General features: G+C 39.1%; 3 protein-coding genes across 9 annotated transcripts in view; 1 reads left to right on the forward strand and 2 right to left on the reverse strand.

Annotated features, from left to right (window-relative positions):
* The window catches only part of LOC139979227 (3-hydroxy-3-methylglutaryl-coenzyme A reductase-like), a 33,711-nt gene extending 31,214 nt beyond the window's left edge, over positions 1-2,497 (reverse strand). The window contains exon 1 of the mRNA XM_071989992.1: positions 2,098-2,497. The gene's annotated coding sequence lies outside the window, so the exon portion shown is untranslated. The remainder of the gene's footprint in view (positions 1-2,097) is intronic.
* A 1,191-nt stretch (positions 2,498-3,688) lies between these two features.
* On the reverse strand, positions 3,689-9,525 carry LOC139979228 (UDP-glucuronosyltransferase 2A3-like). The gene is made up of 4 exons (XM_071989993.1): positions 8,311-9,525; positions 6,821-7,043; positions 5,184-5,403; positions 3,689-4,801 (listed from the first exon to the last, which is right to left on the reverse strand). The coding sequence occupies exons 1-4, from the start codon at positions 9,172-9,174 to the stop codon at positions 4,519-4,521; spliced, it is 1,590 nt and encodes a 529-aa protein (XP_071846094.1). The 5' UTR covers positions 9,175-9,525; the 3' UTR covers positions 3,689-4,518.
* A 5,709-nt stretch (positions 9,526-15,234) lies between these two features.
* Positions 15,235-18,461, forward strand: part of LOC139978485 (uncharacterized) — a 42,757-nt gene continuing 39,530 nt past the window's right edge. For 5 of the 7 annotated variants that reach the window (XM_071988758.1, XM_071988764.1, XM_071988762.1 and 2 more), the window contains exons 1-3: positions 15,235-15,300; positions 17,365-17,446; positions 18,256-18,435. In XM_071988758.1, coding sequence (XP_071844859.1) covers positions 17,436-17,446; positions 18,256-18,435 — 191 coding nt within the window. In that variant the 5' untranslated portion in view covers positions 15,235-15,300; positions 17,365-17,435. The other 2 variants (XM_071988759.1, XM_071988760.1) reach the window with 2 other exon arrangements.

Genomic DNA, 18,461 nt, shown 5'->3' on the forward strand with positions numbered 1-18,461 from the left:
CACTAAGTCAATGGGAAAAATCTTGCCTAACCATCGGTTTGCCAAAAAAAAACGAAAAAAAAGCACTTTGCGTAGGATTCGGGTAATAAGTTAGGAACCGGTAGTATCGTGTCGGGCGGGTACCCGGATACCCCATGCAAGCACTTATATATACGTATTGCTGCTATTGCATTGTATCATACTGTAGTTGATGCAATGATCGACTCTCTGAGTGCACAAAGCACTAACTGTAGAGTGCAAAATACACATGACAGATTATTATGTCTAACCTACAAATGTTTAAGAATTATCTTTTCCTTCTGGCTGTCCCTCTGCCAACCAGGTCTTACTCTTTGGTTGTGTGAACAGCAAATTATTTGGTTGTCTGTGATATTTAGGAAAGTAACTAACAAAGAATGACCAATATGTACTGTATACCGTATGGAGAGATATAAGTTTGGTGAATAGAACACCATCAGGTTCGGCGGTCGGCCAGTGAAACTCCCTTTTCCAGGGTGGATCATATGCCTAACACTATTTTGGTTTCATTACAATATCTCCAAAGTTACGGACAGCGATAGCAATCTATCACTAATTTACAATGCAGTCCGAATTTGATACATGTAAACAACTTGTCGTCGGACAAATTCATAAGCTGATATAGGTTGGTTTAACAGAAGTTTGGTTGTCGTGGACCATGGGACATTTGTAAAAAGTTGGTCCTGACCTACTGTACCTGTTATCTGAGCTCATTTTATTCCCAATGATTTTGAAAATCTGGTCATGAATCCAAAACTGATTATGATGTATTATAGAGAAAAGGAGGTACACTGTATAGTAATTAGAGTATTTTCAAAGCAAAACTCATAGTATAGCTGCTAGAATGGCAGTTGTACGGTTGCCTAGCCATATGATCCTGTGTAACCATTTTCCTAAACAGCACATGTGTTATTTCAGCCAACCGTACTCGATAAACGTAATATATTACTATCTAGGCCTGGGCCTATCTCTAGCTATTTATTTTTCATAAATGAGAGACGAAAGCCTCAGTTTTGAGGGATTAAGTTTGTAAAGTAAGATATTACTTAACAACAACCGATCGATGAGGGTGTTTCTCGGCACTTGACCACTTAATACTGAGGGACATGAAGGTATGCCACGCATCAGACTGAAGTCTACAGCAGTGTGTACTGCAGAACAGAACCCAATATTATATCCCCAGTGTGTAAACCAGAAAGAGAGGACTGGTTCCTGGTGGGTTTGTAAAGGAACCATGACTCTGGCTAAAGCTTAAGCATAGCCTAGAACTTATTTAACCACTGGCCATAGACCTCACCTATGTAATAATTTATTTCGGCTTACAATAGCACAGAATACGTAATGCAAGAGTACAAATCATGCTAACCAACAATTTGTTTTATGGTCTAATCTCAGTCACACTAAATTTCAAGTGTATACCAAGAAACTGTTCAACGTCTTGTGATTAACATGATATATGACACATCAAATCCTATCACCAGTGACTAATTCCCCCTTCCGATGAATTAATATAAGAACAACATAAATTTTACGTGAAAGGGGTCTCCATGACCAGAATACAACGTACCTGTTTAAACAATAAAAATCAACCCCAGATTAAAATTTGGTACAATATCTATAATCTAACAAGACACAAGTCTGAACACATAATTTTTTGGCTGAAGTTTGCCACTGAATATTCTCGGTATACACCCTACTTTCTCTACTTTCTTTATAAAGGCAAGACTAAAAAATCACCAAGATGGTCTGAAGATATATTATTAAATTTCTACCCAATCACTGCAAAACTCTGAATGGTATTGACTTGCAGAAAGTTTTGGCGATGTCAATTTTAGACTAGAATACTGTTATTACGTTAACTTGTACTTGTATTACTTAGGCCTAGGCTAAGTTGTATTTGTATTGTAAGACGGGCCCAGGATTTGGCAAGTTCTTCAGTTTTAACTTTTACTTGTCTAAACTTTTGACTTAGGCCTAACACTAGTTACAGTACACATAGAACAACGCCATAGTCATATATACCTAGTAAATATATTGTAAGTATTTACCGCCTCTTAAAAGTTTGTTCATTATACTTGCCTTCGTCCAAGTAAGAATGTAGCCTAACGTTGGGCCTATACCCTTGCTTGAATGTAACTCTCGAACGTAGCCTTGCGTGAACCGCTGAACACAGAGTAGGATAGGCCTGTTGTCAGTGTTGTTAGGCCCGACGTTAGGCTATTCCTTTGGTTTGTCTTCTTTTGAGATTATTTCGATAAAAACGTTTCTTGTGATAAGGAAATTGTATCCTATGCGCCGTTAAAATTTTGTTATGATACATTGTAATGTGTCAAGAACGACTTTTATTTGAGACGTAATCTACCATTTCGGCCATGACAACTGCTTGCACTATGTCAATGTGATATATTCCTATCATATATTCAAATCATGTATGTACTGTGTCAATAATTGCAATCGTACCACTTATTATGAAACTCTGCGCATGACCTTGCATGCATGTACATGACATGTTAGTGCTATGGTAACGTTAGAAGCTGTCTGTGTAGATAGGTTATTCTTTTTATAGTCGATGACGTTCACACTATATATAGCCTTCAACGCCCCAGACTAGCGATAAGTGACCGTTGTTAGGTTATTAGCTGCCCAGCCAATGTGGGCTTGGGTGTGAAGGAATGGTCGGAGGAGAGGGAAATGACATTACCATACCAAAATGCCAATTAATTGCAGATTAAACAGCTTACGTACTGTTACCAGGGCGGTAGCCATGGGTTAGGTATGTGCGGGACGGGATGGACACTGTTGTCCCCTACGGACCCCACAACGGATTTTAGACTTCCTTCGAAATAGCTTAGGGCCTACTCTTAAACAAATACTCGGTTAAAATTAAAGCTAACTTGTACCAAATATGCATTTAAAATGATGGAAATGATAGCGACATTCTGCACCAACTCGGCCCTCTAACCGAAACAAATATTTCTCAAATCCCCCCCCCCCTCCCACACTCCGGGCCCATGCAAACCCCTGCTACTAGCCTGTCTTTGAAGCTACGACGGCATGGGGATGTCCAGTCGAGCAGCTGCGAAAGTGAGGGTCACATATACGGTAATTCAACATACCTGTGGCTTATTCGAATTTAACATTCTTTAATACGTAACCCCCCCCCCTCCCCCAAGAGACATTCTGAGGACATGGCTTACGTCTAGCAAGACACATATAGTAACAAGCAAATTGTAGTAGACATATGTAGTTATAAAAATGGAAACAATAGCACCATTGTAGGCCTATTCTTACAAACGAAACTCAGGTCCACCGACCCACCGACCTGCAGAGACAAAACGCCCAACCACCCACTGAAACATTAAAAAAACTACAAAAGGACGACCAGCACGCAGCGAAACGAAACACCCCTCCCCAGCACACCACCGTCCAAAAAAGGCAGCCCCAGATAAACGGCGAAAATCGCCTTCAACCTGAAGGCGAATGTGAGACTTCGCCGCCTCCAGGACTGCCTGCCAACTGGCAAATTTCCCCCTAAAAACAACATTACATCTATTCCTCCACACAAGGAATAGATGTGATGTTGTTTTTATTGGGAAAATTTGCCAGTTCATCATAATCCTCTTACCTAAAGAAAACAAGTCTAAGGGGGGGGGGGGGGCTTTCCTTAAACCGCTCCCTGGACAAACATCAGTAAACATTAGTGCCCGCTCCTCTCCTACTGGCTGAGCATATAGTCTCAGCGGTGTTTGGGCGCGGTTCCTCAATTAATATACGTTATAAATGAAATCCGTAATTCTTATTTCAATCCAGTTGAGAAGTTCTATTTTGCATCGGGGGTTTAGCAGAAGATAATACAACATTAATGACTACTAATCTCATAGCACAATGTTTGAGCTTCTTTTATGAGATACACGAGTCATTAAGAGCCTGATAGGTCTATATCGCCTACACGACTCAGTGACAGAACCTGGGGGCAAGGGGGAAATTTGATATTGTGTCCCCAACCTACAGAAAGTGGAGGAACATGTCCCCTGCCCCCATGATTGACGCCCCTGGGGGTACGGGTCGGTAACCATTCCCCCGCCCACTTCAACCTCACCCAAAATTTCAAAAGTATATGTTAGGAAACCCTTGCGTTAAGACCTTATTCCAGACCTAATTTACGGTCTAAAAAGTATATGTTTCAGAAGGCAGCGTTTAATTGAAGCACATTTTTCTTCTGAGGAAAGATCCTCACACCCTTCAATACATAAGTCACATTTAGCAACTTCAGGACCACACCGCATTCTTTATATAATCCTGCATCAAATCTCTTAGGGCCCTTTTTTATAATGGTTCATATCCTTACCTAAACCAGTCACTCTCTGCTCCACGGCTGTGCACTGATGCGAATGATAAACAGATAAATTGGCCTATGCGCTCAATGATGTTATCCAGTCCCGTTCCAGCCTTCGGATTATGTATTATATGTAATATTAGCATATATCTTCAAGTTTGTCTTCATGCTAGTTTGCTTTTCTTGTGATTGAATACACTACAGACTATTCTTAACGTGTACTTAATTCCAAGGTAAATTAAAACTAGAACGAGTGATAAACATAATAGCATAAAGCCAATGACATCTAGAAGATAATATTCTATAAAGTTCATATCATGCCCTGGTGTTCGTAAGTGAGCAGATCCAAACTTTAGGATGTGCTCAATCCACGAAGTGGCCCTCTCTCTTGGAGTTTGTGGTCGCTCTCGAAATATCGCCGACAAACGCTTCATATTGGTCTCATACCTGCATGAGAAGTAAGTAAGGAATATATTTCAGTTCATAATATAACATGAAAACAAGATTGACTTATCAATATTAAATAGGCCTATGCGTCTAAAACAATCTATTTTCAGTGTCTTGCTCAGTGAAAGCGCCCCAACCGGAAGCCTATATACAAAGTCGTTTTGACATGCAACGTAACACCACTAAAACCGATCACTGTTGTTATACTTCAAAGACCATTTCTTGGCATCAAGTTGCTTCCTTTACAATAAGTATTGAATTTCCATATACCATCCATCATTTTCTCCTTCTCTGTCTATGTCTCGTTTTGCAGACGTGCTGGGTTTTTTTTTCTGTGAAGGAAAGTATCAAATCAGAAGCATCATACGACAAGCATACTCACTTTTCATTGGTTAATAATTCATGTAGTGCCTGACCGAGATTCTCAGCTGTGACGTCAGAAATGAAGATATTTAATCCCACTTCCTTCTCAACTACATTTAGAGCGGTGTCAAATTGATCAAAGATAAGCGGCATCACCAATACTGGTACGCCATGATAGATGACCTCATATAAACCATTGTTACCTCCGTGGTATATGAACAGTCTAGTTCGGTCGTGACCTTAAAAAGAAAGACAAATCGGACCAAAAAGGTGATATGATCAGATCATCTTCTGCGTGCTACATAAATGCTTGTTTATTATGTTAATATTTCCTTGTACGAACGAAACATTACAGTTTCTTTACAGGGAAATGATATTATCTATATGAGACAACAAATATGAGAAATTAACCCAGACATGTCGATGTTCTAAGCAATCCGTCTACGTTCTATACTTGATATGTCGATATCGTGAACTCACCCCCACCCACTCCCGGCTTGGTGTTCTCTGGTCACGCCAAATAAGATAATCTTCTGACAGACCTGCAAAATTTGTCAACTTACTTTAAATATATTCATCGTGTTTTTTACGTCTTTTTTTTACAACAGCAACACGAAGGTTTACATTATAGTTGAACATAGGCTGCTTACGTTATGCACAAATGTCTTTCAGAAAATAGACATTTTATTATTTTCTGATTTTTTTTTTAGTGTGCACATTTTCCTAAACATGATTACCAAAATCAAAAATTGTGTGAGCGACGAATGTAACTAATTCAATGAAATATTGAATAAATTGCTCATTTCACTTTTCGTTTAGCGAAACTATATCGAGCAGTGTGATAAATTACAATATTATTTAGGGCGATACTTGGTTGGTTTAGTCAACTACTTATAAAAGAAGTAACAGAAAAAAATGCTTTCAAAGAAGATATTTTTTCCGTGGAGGAATAGATAAACCGATCAATTAAAATTAAAAAATGCGTCTGAATTGGGGAGCCAACGGCATCGTCGACTCGTTGACCTGACAAGAACATCACGAATAATTCCATTTAAAAGTGAATATCGTCACGCAACCGGTCAGAAATGGATAATAATGAACACAATTTACACTCAAGTTTAATTTATTCTAGGGGCATTCGGCAAACCAGTGCAAATATTCGTCGTGATTCTTTTAATGATTTAGTTTTAGACAGTGGCATACTAAGCGGGGGGGGGGGGGGTCCGCCCGGTACTAGTTAGTGGGGACACCATGCCACATCCCCACCAAAATGAATATTTTGAAACAAACAATGGGACAATTTAAGAAACATTTACTAAACCTTGAGAATTCCTAAACGTATATTCATCAGTATAAAGACAGCATCATTTTGCATCTAATGACCAGCCACCTTGCATAAACAAAATTTTCTCAAATATTCCTTACAACCCTCCTCAGGACGGTATCCCCTGCACGGGAGACAAAGGAAGGATCCGCCACTGCCTTAACATCTGACTTAATTGCAGGGTTAAAAACTCATGTACAATATTTAGAAATGAGAATTCTTGAAGTTGGAGGAGATAGGGGTTTCTTCCAAGGGGTAGGGGGAGGTGGGGGAGGGGGAGTTGAAAGTGAGTTATTTTATTGACCCAAGCATAGATTACCCGCGTAAATTACCCAATAGATCATTCTGTGGCAGCCAGCTCATCGTTTTCACGTTGGCTGACAGGTTGCTCGGAGGAGTTTTGTTCTTCCATTGCCAAATGACCTTCTGTGGTAGTTTAGCAAAGGCATCTTGAAACGCCTTCACTAATGCCTCTGGTAAATGGGTGGCGTAGCTACCTAGAGTAAAGACAATGACGCCATGATCACCCGAAGACTGCATAAACTCTTCCAGATCCTGTTACCGTGAAATCAGAATGAAAGAATCAATAAACAGGAATATATGAGATATGATATGAAAATACGATATCTCCGTTTTATGCCCGGAAACCACGATATACGAATGACGGCTCTTTTAGTCATTTTTCATCAACTCAATATTTCGATCCGTGACGATTCACTGATTAGATTTTAACGATTGTTAAAACTGTTGGAAGGGCGAGGAAGATTAGGTTTTCCAACTAAGTATAGATGGTTTGCAAAACTCTAATGAAACTTCAGTTGGTATATAAAAGGATGGACACAGTATTTAGGCTGCTTTTAATCATTTGAAATGACCGTATCAGCAAAATCAGCAAAAATATGTTGAATTATCTTATGAAACGACTTCCTATACCAGTCTCAAAGTTGGGGTGTTATGATATGACTTGAAGCATGTCAGCTCTCTCTATAGTTCTAGGTATAATTAAAATTGTCTTTAAGTACCCATGAATGATCGTTACATATATCACCGGTAGTATTAACCACAATGGCATACAAATAACTTTAAAAAGATCACACTTGCTAACTTTAGCTCCTTAAATTTTGAAATATCCAACTTTTAATTTAGACAGAAAGTTAATGCTCACTTTTCATATTCTGCATGTCAAACCACATACAAACAACACTTTGCGATTTATATATAATATGCTTGCTTTCAAACTATTCAGTTTTGAAATATATTTCATGTTTGAAATGCTCCTTTAAGTAAATCTGCTCATACGATAAATCGATGATGCGGTCGACTTTTTTTCTCCATAGGACTCCATGTTATAATATTAATGTGAATCCAATTAGAATGACATCCAACGCCATTTGTTTCCAACAATTTATTGTACCCTTTTAAGTTGTTATTTGAAGTCACAAGAGTGTATAATGTTTCCTTAACTATATGAAATACCTGTGTCCAAGCTGACCGTAAGAACTACGCTAGACTGAGTGGTCTAGCCACTTTGATTGATGAATTATATTATGTTTAAAGGGGCATTTCTCAAGACCTTTACTCCTTTCTTGGCAAAAGTCTCCCTTCTAACATTATAACACTAGATGTCGAAACTTGGCACACAAATGAACTAAAATTCCACACCCGAGTGTGTTTATTGTTTCATATGATTTGCCTCAAATTAGTGATACACCGGTACTAAATCTCTTTGACAGCATCTCACCCCTCAAGAGATATCTCAGTTCCCCTGCAACCATTGTTTTCTTTGTTATATAGACTACTGTATACATCATATATATATTACCTTCTCAAGTAATTTGGCGGGCGCAGTCGTCAAACCAGCTGCGATGCCATGGCTCGGATACATTGGAACAATTTTATCAATGACGGGGTCGCCAGCAGTTATGACAAAGTCTACAGCCTGTAGAGATGATGAAGCGCTACTGATGTTATACGGACTAAGAATATGAGAGTACGGTATGTCATCGAAGTATGCAAACATGACAAAGTAAACACCAGCCACAGCTACATTTTGAACCCTCTGAAAGAAATTCAGTTCCGATGGAAGACCTAAACCAAGTTCAGCAGTTGTGGCAGGATTGACCGGTTGGTTCATGGCTCTTAAATAGCTGCTAGCAAGAGTAGTAGGAAGGAGTGCGACTCTCTTACCGCCAAGATATTCACTAAGTCCAGTCGCACAAGGCCAGACAGGATCAAATACAACTAAGTCGAACTTTTCCTCCCGTAAAGATGTTAGTACTTCATCACGGAAGACCATCTTACAATAATCAACTTCCATCTCCACACCAATAGTCAAAAGTTCAGTCTCATATAACACGTTTTTACCTTCGAAGGCAACCTTAAAGAAGGATTCCATAAAATCTTGGAATTCATCATTAAATGATGGGTAGGTCTGAACGGACTTAAACTTGAATAAGTTGGCGTGTATCGGATGTTGTGCTCGATGCATGTAGTGGTCAGCCAAGAGGAATGTTACCGAATGTCCACGGGCTACTAGTTCCTCACCGAGGGATGCTGCTGCAAAGTAATGACTGCCTTCCCCTTTACCATTGAAGAAGAGTATATTTGACGAGGTGCAACCATTGAGATTAGCTGCTATTAAAAAGCACACAATAATGAAATGTGACGGATATAGATGACACGCCATTTTTAAATTGTAACTCCCTGCCAGGATGTGTAAACTACCTTATATAGGCTACATGCGCAAGAGTTTGTCTTGCATGCATGAACAGCCTTTTTTCTTCAGATATTACGTAATTGTACCTAACATACCTGGGTTGTGTACCGATAAGACTATCACTGCAGCATGCAACCACGGGGTGATTACTAATCGCCTAATTTAATAGCTGTTCTGATTACGCTATTGACAAACAGTGTAAAGTTGCCTACATGCGTGTTGTGATGATGCAATACACTGTCCAGGGAGTAGACAATAAAGAGAAGACGATTTGGAAATTTTTATGTAGTCTCATGTAGTGCATATAACACACATGATGCGTTACGCTATGGTGCGTTATGATGCCTTACGCTTGGGAGTCCTTTAATTTGTTAAACCTGTATTGTCTTTTAAATGGACTTCGCTCCACATTTATATATTGATCATCTGTTGAAATTCAAATAAACTATAAACAAACAAACGCTATCGGAGTAGCCTACTGTTTGTCCGTATGTCTCCTGAAATCCTTGTAAGTACAGGCTATGGTGATAATGAGGCAAACCGGTAGTTTCATGTACCGTACAGTTATAGCCCTAAGCCCATATACCACTGTGGACTTCGGTCGAGGGCTATATAAACTCCTTGTAAACGAGTCATATACAATTACAAACATGATTTTATAGCATACAATTTATAATTCCCTGTTAGAAACGAGTCAAACATGTTTAGGTGTGAGTACTCATTTGCCACAGCATATTATTAACCCCGGCTCATGAAATCCTTTGAAAACGTACAGAATCCAACGTGCTCCCTTTGTTTTCTGTAATACTGTATCAAAACTTTGTGGGTGGGTGCGGGTGGCTGGACAAACATACAGGCCTTTCGTCAATATATACTCCGGCCAAAAACTTCTTGACCTTAAAACGAACACACCCTTATGATTGGCCTATATATTGTGATGCTTTGGAAAGTGTTCAACGCATATATAGACCAATACGATGACCCTCACGGCCAACCATGGACGTCTTATACCTTCATAAATTCATATAATATGAAATTCGATAAAACAATGATACATCGTATCATCATGCCGATTAATCAAGGGATCCTTCAACGAAACATATATAATGCGCACTTTTTAAATAGGCCTATATTCATCAACTTTGCGTTACGGTGCCGATATGCGTGTTTTCTATAGCAGCGAAGGTCTATACGTTCGAATGATTGTTCGATGGTCTTCAGGATGCAAAACGATGATAATTCTAAAACTTCATTTGACAGACACCAAATAAAGTGCTTTCATTTACCTAGTAGGCCTATGTGTAATTTTACATCTGGAAATCCCGAATAATGCGCGGTATATAAGCATTATTGACTTTTCATATAGGAACCCTATAGCTCCTCAAGAGTACTATAGATCCTGTCATTACTAGATTCCCGGAATATACAGCTCTAGTACTACATTTGACCCTGCTCGTATACTTGAGACTTTGTACTTGACTGGTATCGAACTATGAAAAAAAAAGGAAATTTTGTGTACTCGTATAGGTACACACCTTTAGTCAAACAAGCATAATTTTATATATTTCCTTGTAATTAGTAAGAATTAATAGTTTTTATCATACACTGCAGTGCATGATAGCTAATTAATGTGTGATACGGTGTTTCGTATTCTTGTCAGTATTGAAAATTGTGTTCAAAGTATATGTTTTCACTGTGAAGATACTAACTCGTCTGTTCAAGCTAGCTTTCAGCTGTGCTATATAACGATAGTGCGATTCTGTCTGCCGAAATTCTGTCACATCTTGCCATTATGTTTGATTGACTGCCACTCAGTGGCGTAGCTACGGGGGGGCCGGGGCCCCCCATGAAATCGGCTGGCCCCCCACTGGCCCCCCCCCCCACTGGGAATGGGGTAAAAAAAATTGTAAAAAAAAAAACTCATCAGTGGGATTCACTAATATTTTTTGTTCAATAATTTGGGAAATAGAGTTACACAATTTTCTCGTCTGCATCTGGCAGAATAAGAATAATACAATATCTGCAGTAATCATGAGAATGGTCATACAGCATGGCATGGCAATGGTCGATGCGACGGTTGCGACCATACACCACGAACCTTGTGCATGTGCTGCGCGATATCGATATCTACCAATACATGTTATCGGTCATCGATTGGCACAAAAACCCAGATTCTGATGACAGCTGCCTCAAGAAACCCAATAAATGGCCTAATTAGCACCGAGCCACCAATGTGGACCATTACCGAAACATCGATGCGTGTTAGTCTTCCATCCCCTTCCTCTAATGCTATTTAAGTCCACATGTGGGCATTTCCTGCAAACCTACCGGTAGCCCACAGGGGTTTGAGTTGGGAGAAAGGCCTTGACACCTTGAAACAACAAATGATGCCAACCATAGGCGTACGAGGCGGGGGTGCAGGGGGGGGCAGACTGCCCCCTAAATTTCCAGAGGACAAGAAATTCGGGCAAAGGTCCTGAAAAATTCGGGCAGCCTAAGAGGAGAAAAATATATATATATATATATATATATATATATATATATATATATATATTTTCTCCTCTTAGGCTGCCCGAATTTTTCAGGACTTTTGCCCGAATTTCTTGTCCTCTGGAAATATATATATATATATATATATATATATATATATATATATATATATATATATGTACTATATATATATATATATATATGAGACTAGTGTTCCACTATATGAGACTAGTGTTCCACTATATGAGACTAGTGTTCCACTAGTCTCATCTAGTATCAACATATATATGTATATATATATATATATATATATATATATATATATATATATATATAATTCCATGATTTCTTTATTTAGCATCATGATGCCCGAATATCTCCGTGTAACACCACCGTAAGCGCAGTTCATCTGGGCTACCACGCTTTTTGCACGATCAATTTTTTTTCTTCTAACTAGTCAATTGTATACCTGGACCAAGGGCGGCGGAACCGGGGGGAAAAAGGGGGCACGTGCCCCTCCCCCACTTTTCCTCAGGTTAGAAATGTGCCTTTTTTCTACATAAAAATTGAGGTGCCTCAAGTTAGCAAGAGGCCAGGGAACCAGAATGAACACTCGGGAAGGGCCGTTTCCGGCCATCTGAGGGGTTTGTAAAACCAAAAATTTTCTAAAAGTACGCTCCGCGCCAACCGATGGTGGCGCTCCGCTCAGATAGCCGTGCATACAACTTTGCAAATCCTGGCTAAGCCCGTGGCTTTTAACGAATTTCTGTGAGTCAAACTCAAAGCATTTTCGAATGGAAAAAATTTGTTAAGATATTAACAAGAAAAAAAAACCTCTAATTCGGAAGATTCCTACATTAGCAACTAGCATGATTTCACCTCATTTTGTCTCAAAAGAAAACTTGTTCCTTGTTTCCCAATTTGCGCATTGGATATTGCAGTGCTAGTATGCATATTTTCCTTGAGGGGGGGGGGGGGGACGTTGATGGAGTGATGTGTATACACAAATAAGATAATACAATAAGAGTTATAAAGGGTACTGAATATAACGCTGCATCATTCCAATCGAATTTCTGCAAAGTGCCCTTTGATGTCGGTGCCCCCCAGATTAAAAGTGCTTCCGCCGCCCTTGACCTGGATATCCCCGACATGAGTGTATAAAAGAAACATTTTATTTTTCATGGATGGTGGGGGGGGGGGGGAGTGTCTACAAGCCTAGAAGTACAGGTTTATCATATTCTTTGTTATATTTTATACTTTTTTGTGAGACAAATTGCAGTCTCACCCGACACAGCGACATTATCCCGCCTACGTGTCGTTGAACAATGTTTTTCTGGAGGTAGCTGAGTACTGTGTTAAAATAATAAATAAGGTAACTAAATATAGCAGCTTAAAAAATATACTGTCCCATTTTTCCCCTTCAAAGTGATGTTACCATTTTTTCTTCTTCTAATTTACCAAATTTTTGGGGAACTGTAAATTTCTAAAACGTGAGATTATAAAATAAAGAATGTTTAGATGCAACTTGCAAGGCCTCAGAAGTGCCGTTTCCGGCAATCTGAGAGGCATTGTGTGCCAAAAGTTTTCTTGTTCGCTACGCGCCAACCGATGGTGGCGCTCCGCTTAGATAGTGTCACGGGAACTTTCGGGCACAAAAAGTTCTGCCCCCCCCCCAAACTGAAATGGTCCCGTACGCCTTTGATGTCAACTTCACTCAAGTTAAAAGTCTGGCTGAGTTGACAAGGCCAGTCAGCATGAAAGAGAAATTTTTTTTTTTGCATATCTGTCACCAAAGTTGCACATCTTTTTGGTTGCTATTTTGCCTCACAGGTGCCATCTCCTGCGATCTGGGGGGTGCTGAAATCTCAAATTTTCAACCAAGGTGGCGCTCCGCTCAGATAGTAACCTCCGGCCCCCCACAAGAAAGAACAGCCCCCCCATGGCCCCCCCACTCAAAAAATCCTAGCTACGCCACTGCTGCCACGTGCCACTTCATCATTTTTCATTCGATTTTGCTGAAATTTTGGTGAGTGGTTTGTGTGAATTAAGTTTCCATACATACGGTCATATTTTATCAATTTGAAGGTCATATGAGGTCACAAGGTCATTTTCTGTAAACGTGCCATTAGCATGCGTCGCACAGCGTTATACTCCCTTGTAAAACAATGGCTGGTCATTGATGAAATCCGACGGTTACGCAACATATTCGAGTGGTGACGCCATGGTCAAGTACAGTGCAGTGCGGTATTGTTCTTTGTTATCATATACCACGTTTCTACAGCGCTTACGTACCTTATGGTACTGTGCATGGTCTGAATAGTAAACATTTCAAGTTGTTCTTGTAAAATAACGTATCATTACTAAAACATGTCAACTCAATATTGAACAACTAATCATCGCATTTCAATACATTTTCGCATCAAAACATATTTCTCAAAAAGGAGCTTAGTCGAATTTGTGCTGCGTACGTTGTAGATATACAGTCGACTGCTGATTCTGCTCAGCGACGCGAATGAGTCTTCTTGCATAAAACTAGGAAAATTCTACGGCCGTTATATTTTCCTCCCCTTTCAAAATACGCTTCACAGTAGAGGCCGACGCAATCACGGGAACGAATCGCTCCCAACGTGATGAATAGCAAGGATCGACCCAGCGTATTTGGCAAAGTAAATTTGCCGATAAGCGTTCACAAAGGCTACGTACGTTGCTGCTCTTGATTTAATTGCATGCTAGAATGTGTCGTTTGCATTTATACAACGTTGTATGTGTTGTATGGGAAATAAAATGTGGATGAAGTGTTTTGTTGGATTATTAATTTGAGTGTGCCCTCCCTTCTTATTCCTCCTCCCATGTATTTCAAAAGAAAAATATTTAGCAATGGAGGTCAACTTAATTCTTAAAGGGTGTGAAGACTCGCGCAAAAAGAAACGTCTCATGCCGGTAATCATTCTGACCTAGACTCGAATGAGGTATAGCAGAAGTGTTAGACACCACCATCGATTCCAGAAAATACACACACAGCTTGCTACCGTCGGTAATTAGACAATAGTGTACAGTCGATACATATAGCTACGGTCAATACCCACAACACAGTGTACTATAGCAGCGATGGACATCTCAGGTCTAGATAAAAGATAACAAGGTATTACGTTACATTACTGTCTGCATTTGCGTGTAGCGACAAGAAGAAAACTTCACTTGCAAGTTGCAAGCAACGGGAAGTTAACTTTTTCAGAGCGCGGCCCGCGGTTTGAGTCGAGTCTGCAATGCCCTATAAGCACGCCAACGAAAAATGGTATTGTCTCCCATGTACATAAATAAAACAACTTATATTATTCAGCATAGGCTTGCACCTATCTGGATTGTGAGTGCACACGATTGGCAAATGCATAGGTAATTGTACTCGAGTACATTTTTTCCGTACTCGAATACTCGAGGCTTTGTACTCGTAGGCGTACTCAGAAATTTGTACTCACCCGAGTCTGCTAAATACTATTTCTCCCGCTGTGTCATTTTCGCGTTACTATAGCTAGTTATGATGTATCTATGCCATCAAAGTCGCATAGCGCCACCACTATTCCTTGACAACGAACTAAAACAATTTAGGTAAGATTTTGCTTTATTCTATCTTCGCTTTAAAGAATCGTTTAGTTTTCCATTGGCATTTTATGTTTAAGGGAGTTAATTGTTACGTAAATCCATGGCTCAAAACTACTGTATCAATTTGAATTCAGTTGCATCAGAAACAGTCGCACATAACAGTAAGCTCAATTGATCTTACATAGAAATGTTCACTCCTGAATATACCTTTATAATCAGCGATGTTAACACTAGGCTAGACCTATGCATTTTTCATGCCCAGGACGTCTTGGTAAAAATGGTAATGCGCATTCTTATCTTAGTCTTGTCGCAAGCGTAAGCTTCTATAACGTATAACCTAATTAGTAACGATACTGCGTTTATTTGTACTGAAACTAAGGATGCTTGCATTTCGGCATAGGACTAACAGTTAGTCACAGAGGTATAGTCAGTAGTGCGAAGTTCGGCATACTGCGAAGTTCGGACACCCTAAGAAATACACGATTTCACCATGAAAACCTACAGGAAGAGCCAAATTTCACCAAAAAGTGCGAAGCTACAGTTATTTTCTCTCCAAAATGACCCATGTGCAAGAAAGTACTTACATTTTTGTCAATAAAATGACGGAGATCTATGAAGTCTGTTATAATTACTGAAAGAGCAACTGCGCCACCAATTTTATCACCCGCGCCACACTGTAGGTTGGGTGTCCGAACTTCGCAATACTCTAGCAAAGAAATACCAGTTCCACAATAACGAAGAATCTTCTTGGAATACAACGTGAAAACAGTTTGCAGGAAAGAAAGTTTGGCCGTGTATCGTACTAAAACAAATTTCTCCCACCATATCAAGTATATATTTTCATGTGATTTATACCATAAGATTTAGTTTTGCGGTGTTTTAAGGCTTAGGTGTCCGAACTTCGAAGTGACCATGCTACTTTATGCTACCCTGCCCTAAGCAGTCTTTTGAGGTATGTATGAGTATGACTATGAGGTTGCAGTTGGTTAAATCGTCCTCAGTCATAACTAGGCCTAGCTGCAAGCCTAAATCTAGTAATTGGCTACTACCAACTTGCCAACCCCCTAAAGGTGTAAACCAGGAGGTTTCCGAACAAAGGTCTGGAGATCCGTGCCGGAAACATGGGGATTTTACAAAGCATTTTAAAATCTAAAATCAAATGAAACTCATCATTTTGTCATTCTTACTACTTTTCTTTGCACTTCATTAACCAGAATTCCTGCATCTTGCATAATTGATTAAATATGCCTAGGCTTATACGAAAACTCCCACAGTCCCATGTAAATCTGCTTTTACTGTTTAAATCTGGTTTAAGATTTTTGTGTGTGGATTTGGATATCCCACTGTGCATAAGACCAAACATAAAATCGTGTGTCTCTCTGAGAAAATGGTGAGAGTTGGCAGGTATGAATAATGAAGTCAGTATTTCTGTCACAATATTTGTCCCATCTTTCCAAGGCATGACTTATCTAGCATCGCAAAATGCTATACAAGTGCAAAGATGTCTCTATCATCTTTGTACAAAGGAATCATAGTGTTTTATATCCAAAAGATAAGACAAAATTCACAGCCGTGAAAACTACTGTACATCAACACTTGAAAATTAAATTATTCCCTGCTTTTACCTATGAAATCACTGATAGCCAACATATGTGAACTATAGCTTGCCGTAAACATGGCTACCAGAATTAAAAGAGCAATGTAATGGCCACATTATGGACATATTATTCTGAATTCACTTTTCCTGCATTTTATGGTATTGATGAAACATATGATTATAAAAATCATGAGGAATGAGTAGTAAAGGATTTGAAAAAGATTGAGAATTTTGTACGGGTGGTCCACGGAGGCAATACTGCAGTCAAGCGAAGTACTCAGTGCAGTAGTTGTACAGGTAGACCAGTGAAAAAGTTAAAAAGATCATTTTCGTGTTTACTTTGACCGCAGAGGATTATGTTAGCAGAATGGATATTTCACAATCAGCCAACCATTATGCTGTTATTATGTTCTCACTTGAGTATACAACATTCAATGTTTATTACTTTCATATTTTTCTATTTTCTTTCGTAGAAGTAGATTCTTTCCTGAATGAAATGCAATTCAAGCTTCTGACATCTTCCACTTCTGAGATTTGAGCTGTGATGTCAGCTAAGTAAGTTTAAAAACAATTTAAAACACTTAAAAAGCATAAAATATGAAAAAAATCAATAAATGGGGACCAAAGAAGAAAGAAATGTAAAGAGAATTACTTTATGACACTTCATACATTACCATAGAAACCATAATGGATCATTGGATCCTAAAACTGTTGCAGTAATTTACTTATTTAATTTACATATTTGCATTTTAATCGTCCTCTTTCTCATTCGGTAAAATAATTTTATACCTTATGCCAGCATTTAATATCCATATCATAATTATTTGTTTAGTTTGGCAGTATCAAACTTATTTCCTAAATGTTGCATTTAGTTCCCATATCTTTTTGTAGAATTCCAGTGAAACATGTGCTTATTTTTATCCTATGGTATTAGCCAGTGACAAACAATGCAATGCTCTTTATACCCATGTGCAGTCAACATTGCTCATTTTACATTTTTGTCAGATAAGCCCAATGAGAATGAAATTAGTCTATGGTATGTGAAGTCATCAAGGCATAATTCCTTGACACTTGTTATTAACAAAACAGGGAGCCTAATTAGAATATGTCGATGAAACTTTTATAGCAAATTTGTCGTAAAAATCATCTGATACAATACAATTGCCTGATTTAAGCTCTCAGAAAAGGCTGTTCATGTTTATAAAACTCTTCAAAAATCAGGCTTCATTGAATACAAAGTTGAAAAGAAAGGAAGGTATAATTTGACCAACTTGACTGTGCTCATTATTCATAACTTTGTGTTTGACCTCCTGCTGCTACTTGAAGCTGCAGATATAACATAATTATATTTACAACACGAACAGATCCTTAAAGAGGCCAGCATCGAAGGGGAGACGGCCATTCCGGCACGATGTCACCCGCCTGGAGATAAACAAAATTCAGCAGGAGATAGACGAACTAAAGAGACAAACTCAACTGGGGGTTAAAGAGAGGAAGGAGCAACTACGGGAGGATGAAGCTGAAACCGTCAAGAATATCGCTGGGTAAGAAGACAAGGCTGTAAAGAGAA

Source organism: Apostichopus japonicus, chromosome 13, assembly GCF_037975245.1.
Source record: "Apostichopus japonicus isolate 1M-3 chromosome 13, ASM3797524v1, whole genome shotgun sequence".
Classification (NCBI taxonomy): Eukaryota; Metazoa; Echinodermata; class Holothuroidea; order Aspidochirotida; family Stichopodidae; genus Apostichopus; species Apostichopus japonicus.

Coding starts and splice junctions, on each gene's coding strand:
- LOC139979228 (XM_071989993.1), bottom strand. CDS start 9,174: ATGGCGTGTCATCTATATCCGTCACATTTCATTATTGTGTGCTTTTTA. Junction 7,044..8,310: donor CCGCCAAATTACTTGAGAAG/GTAATATATATA, acceptor TCACGGTAACAG/GATCTGGAAGAGTTTATGCA. Junction 5,404..6,820: donor GCCACAGAATGATCTATTGG/GTAATTTACGCG, acceptor TTTCTTTTTAAG/GTCACGACCGAACTAGACTG.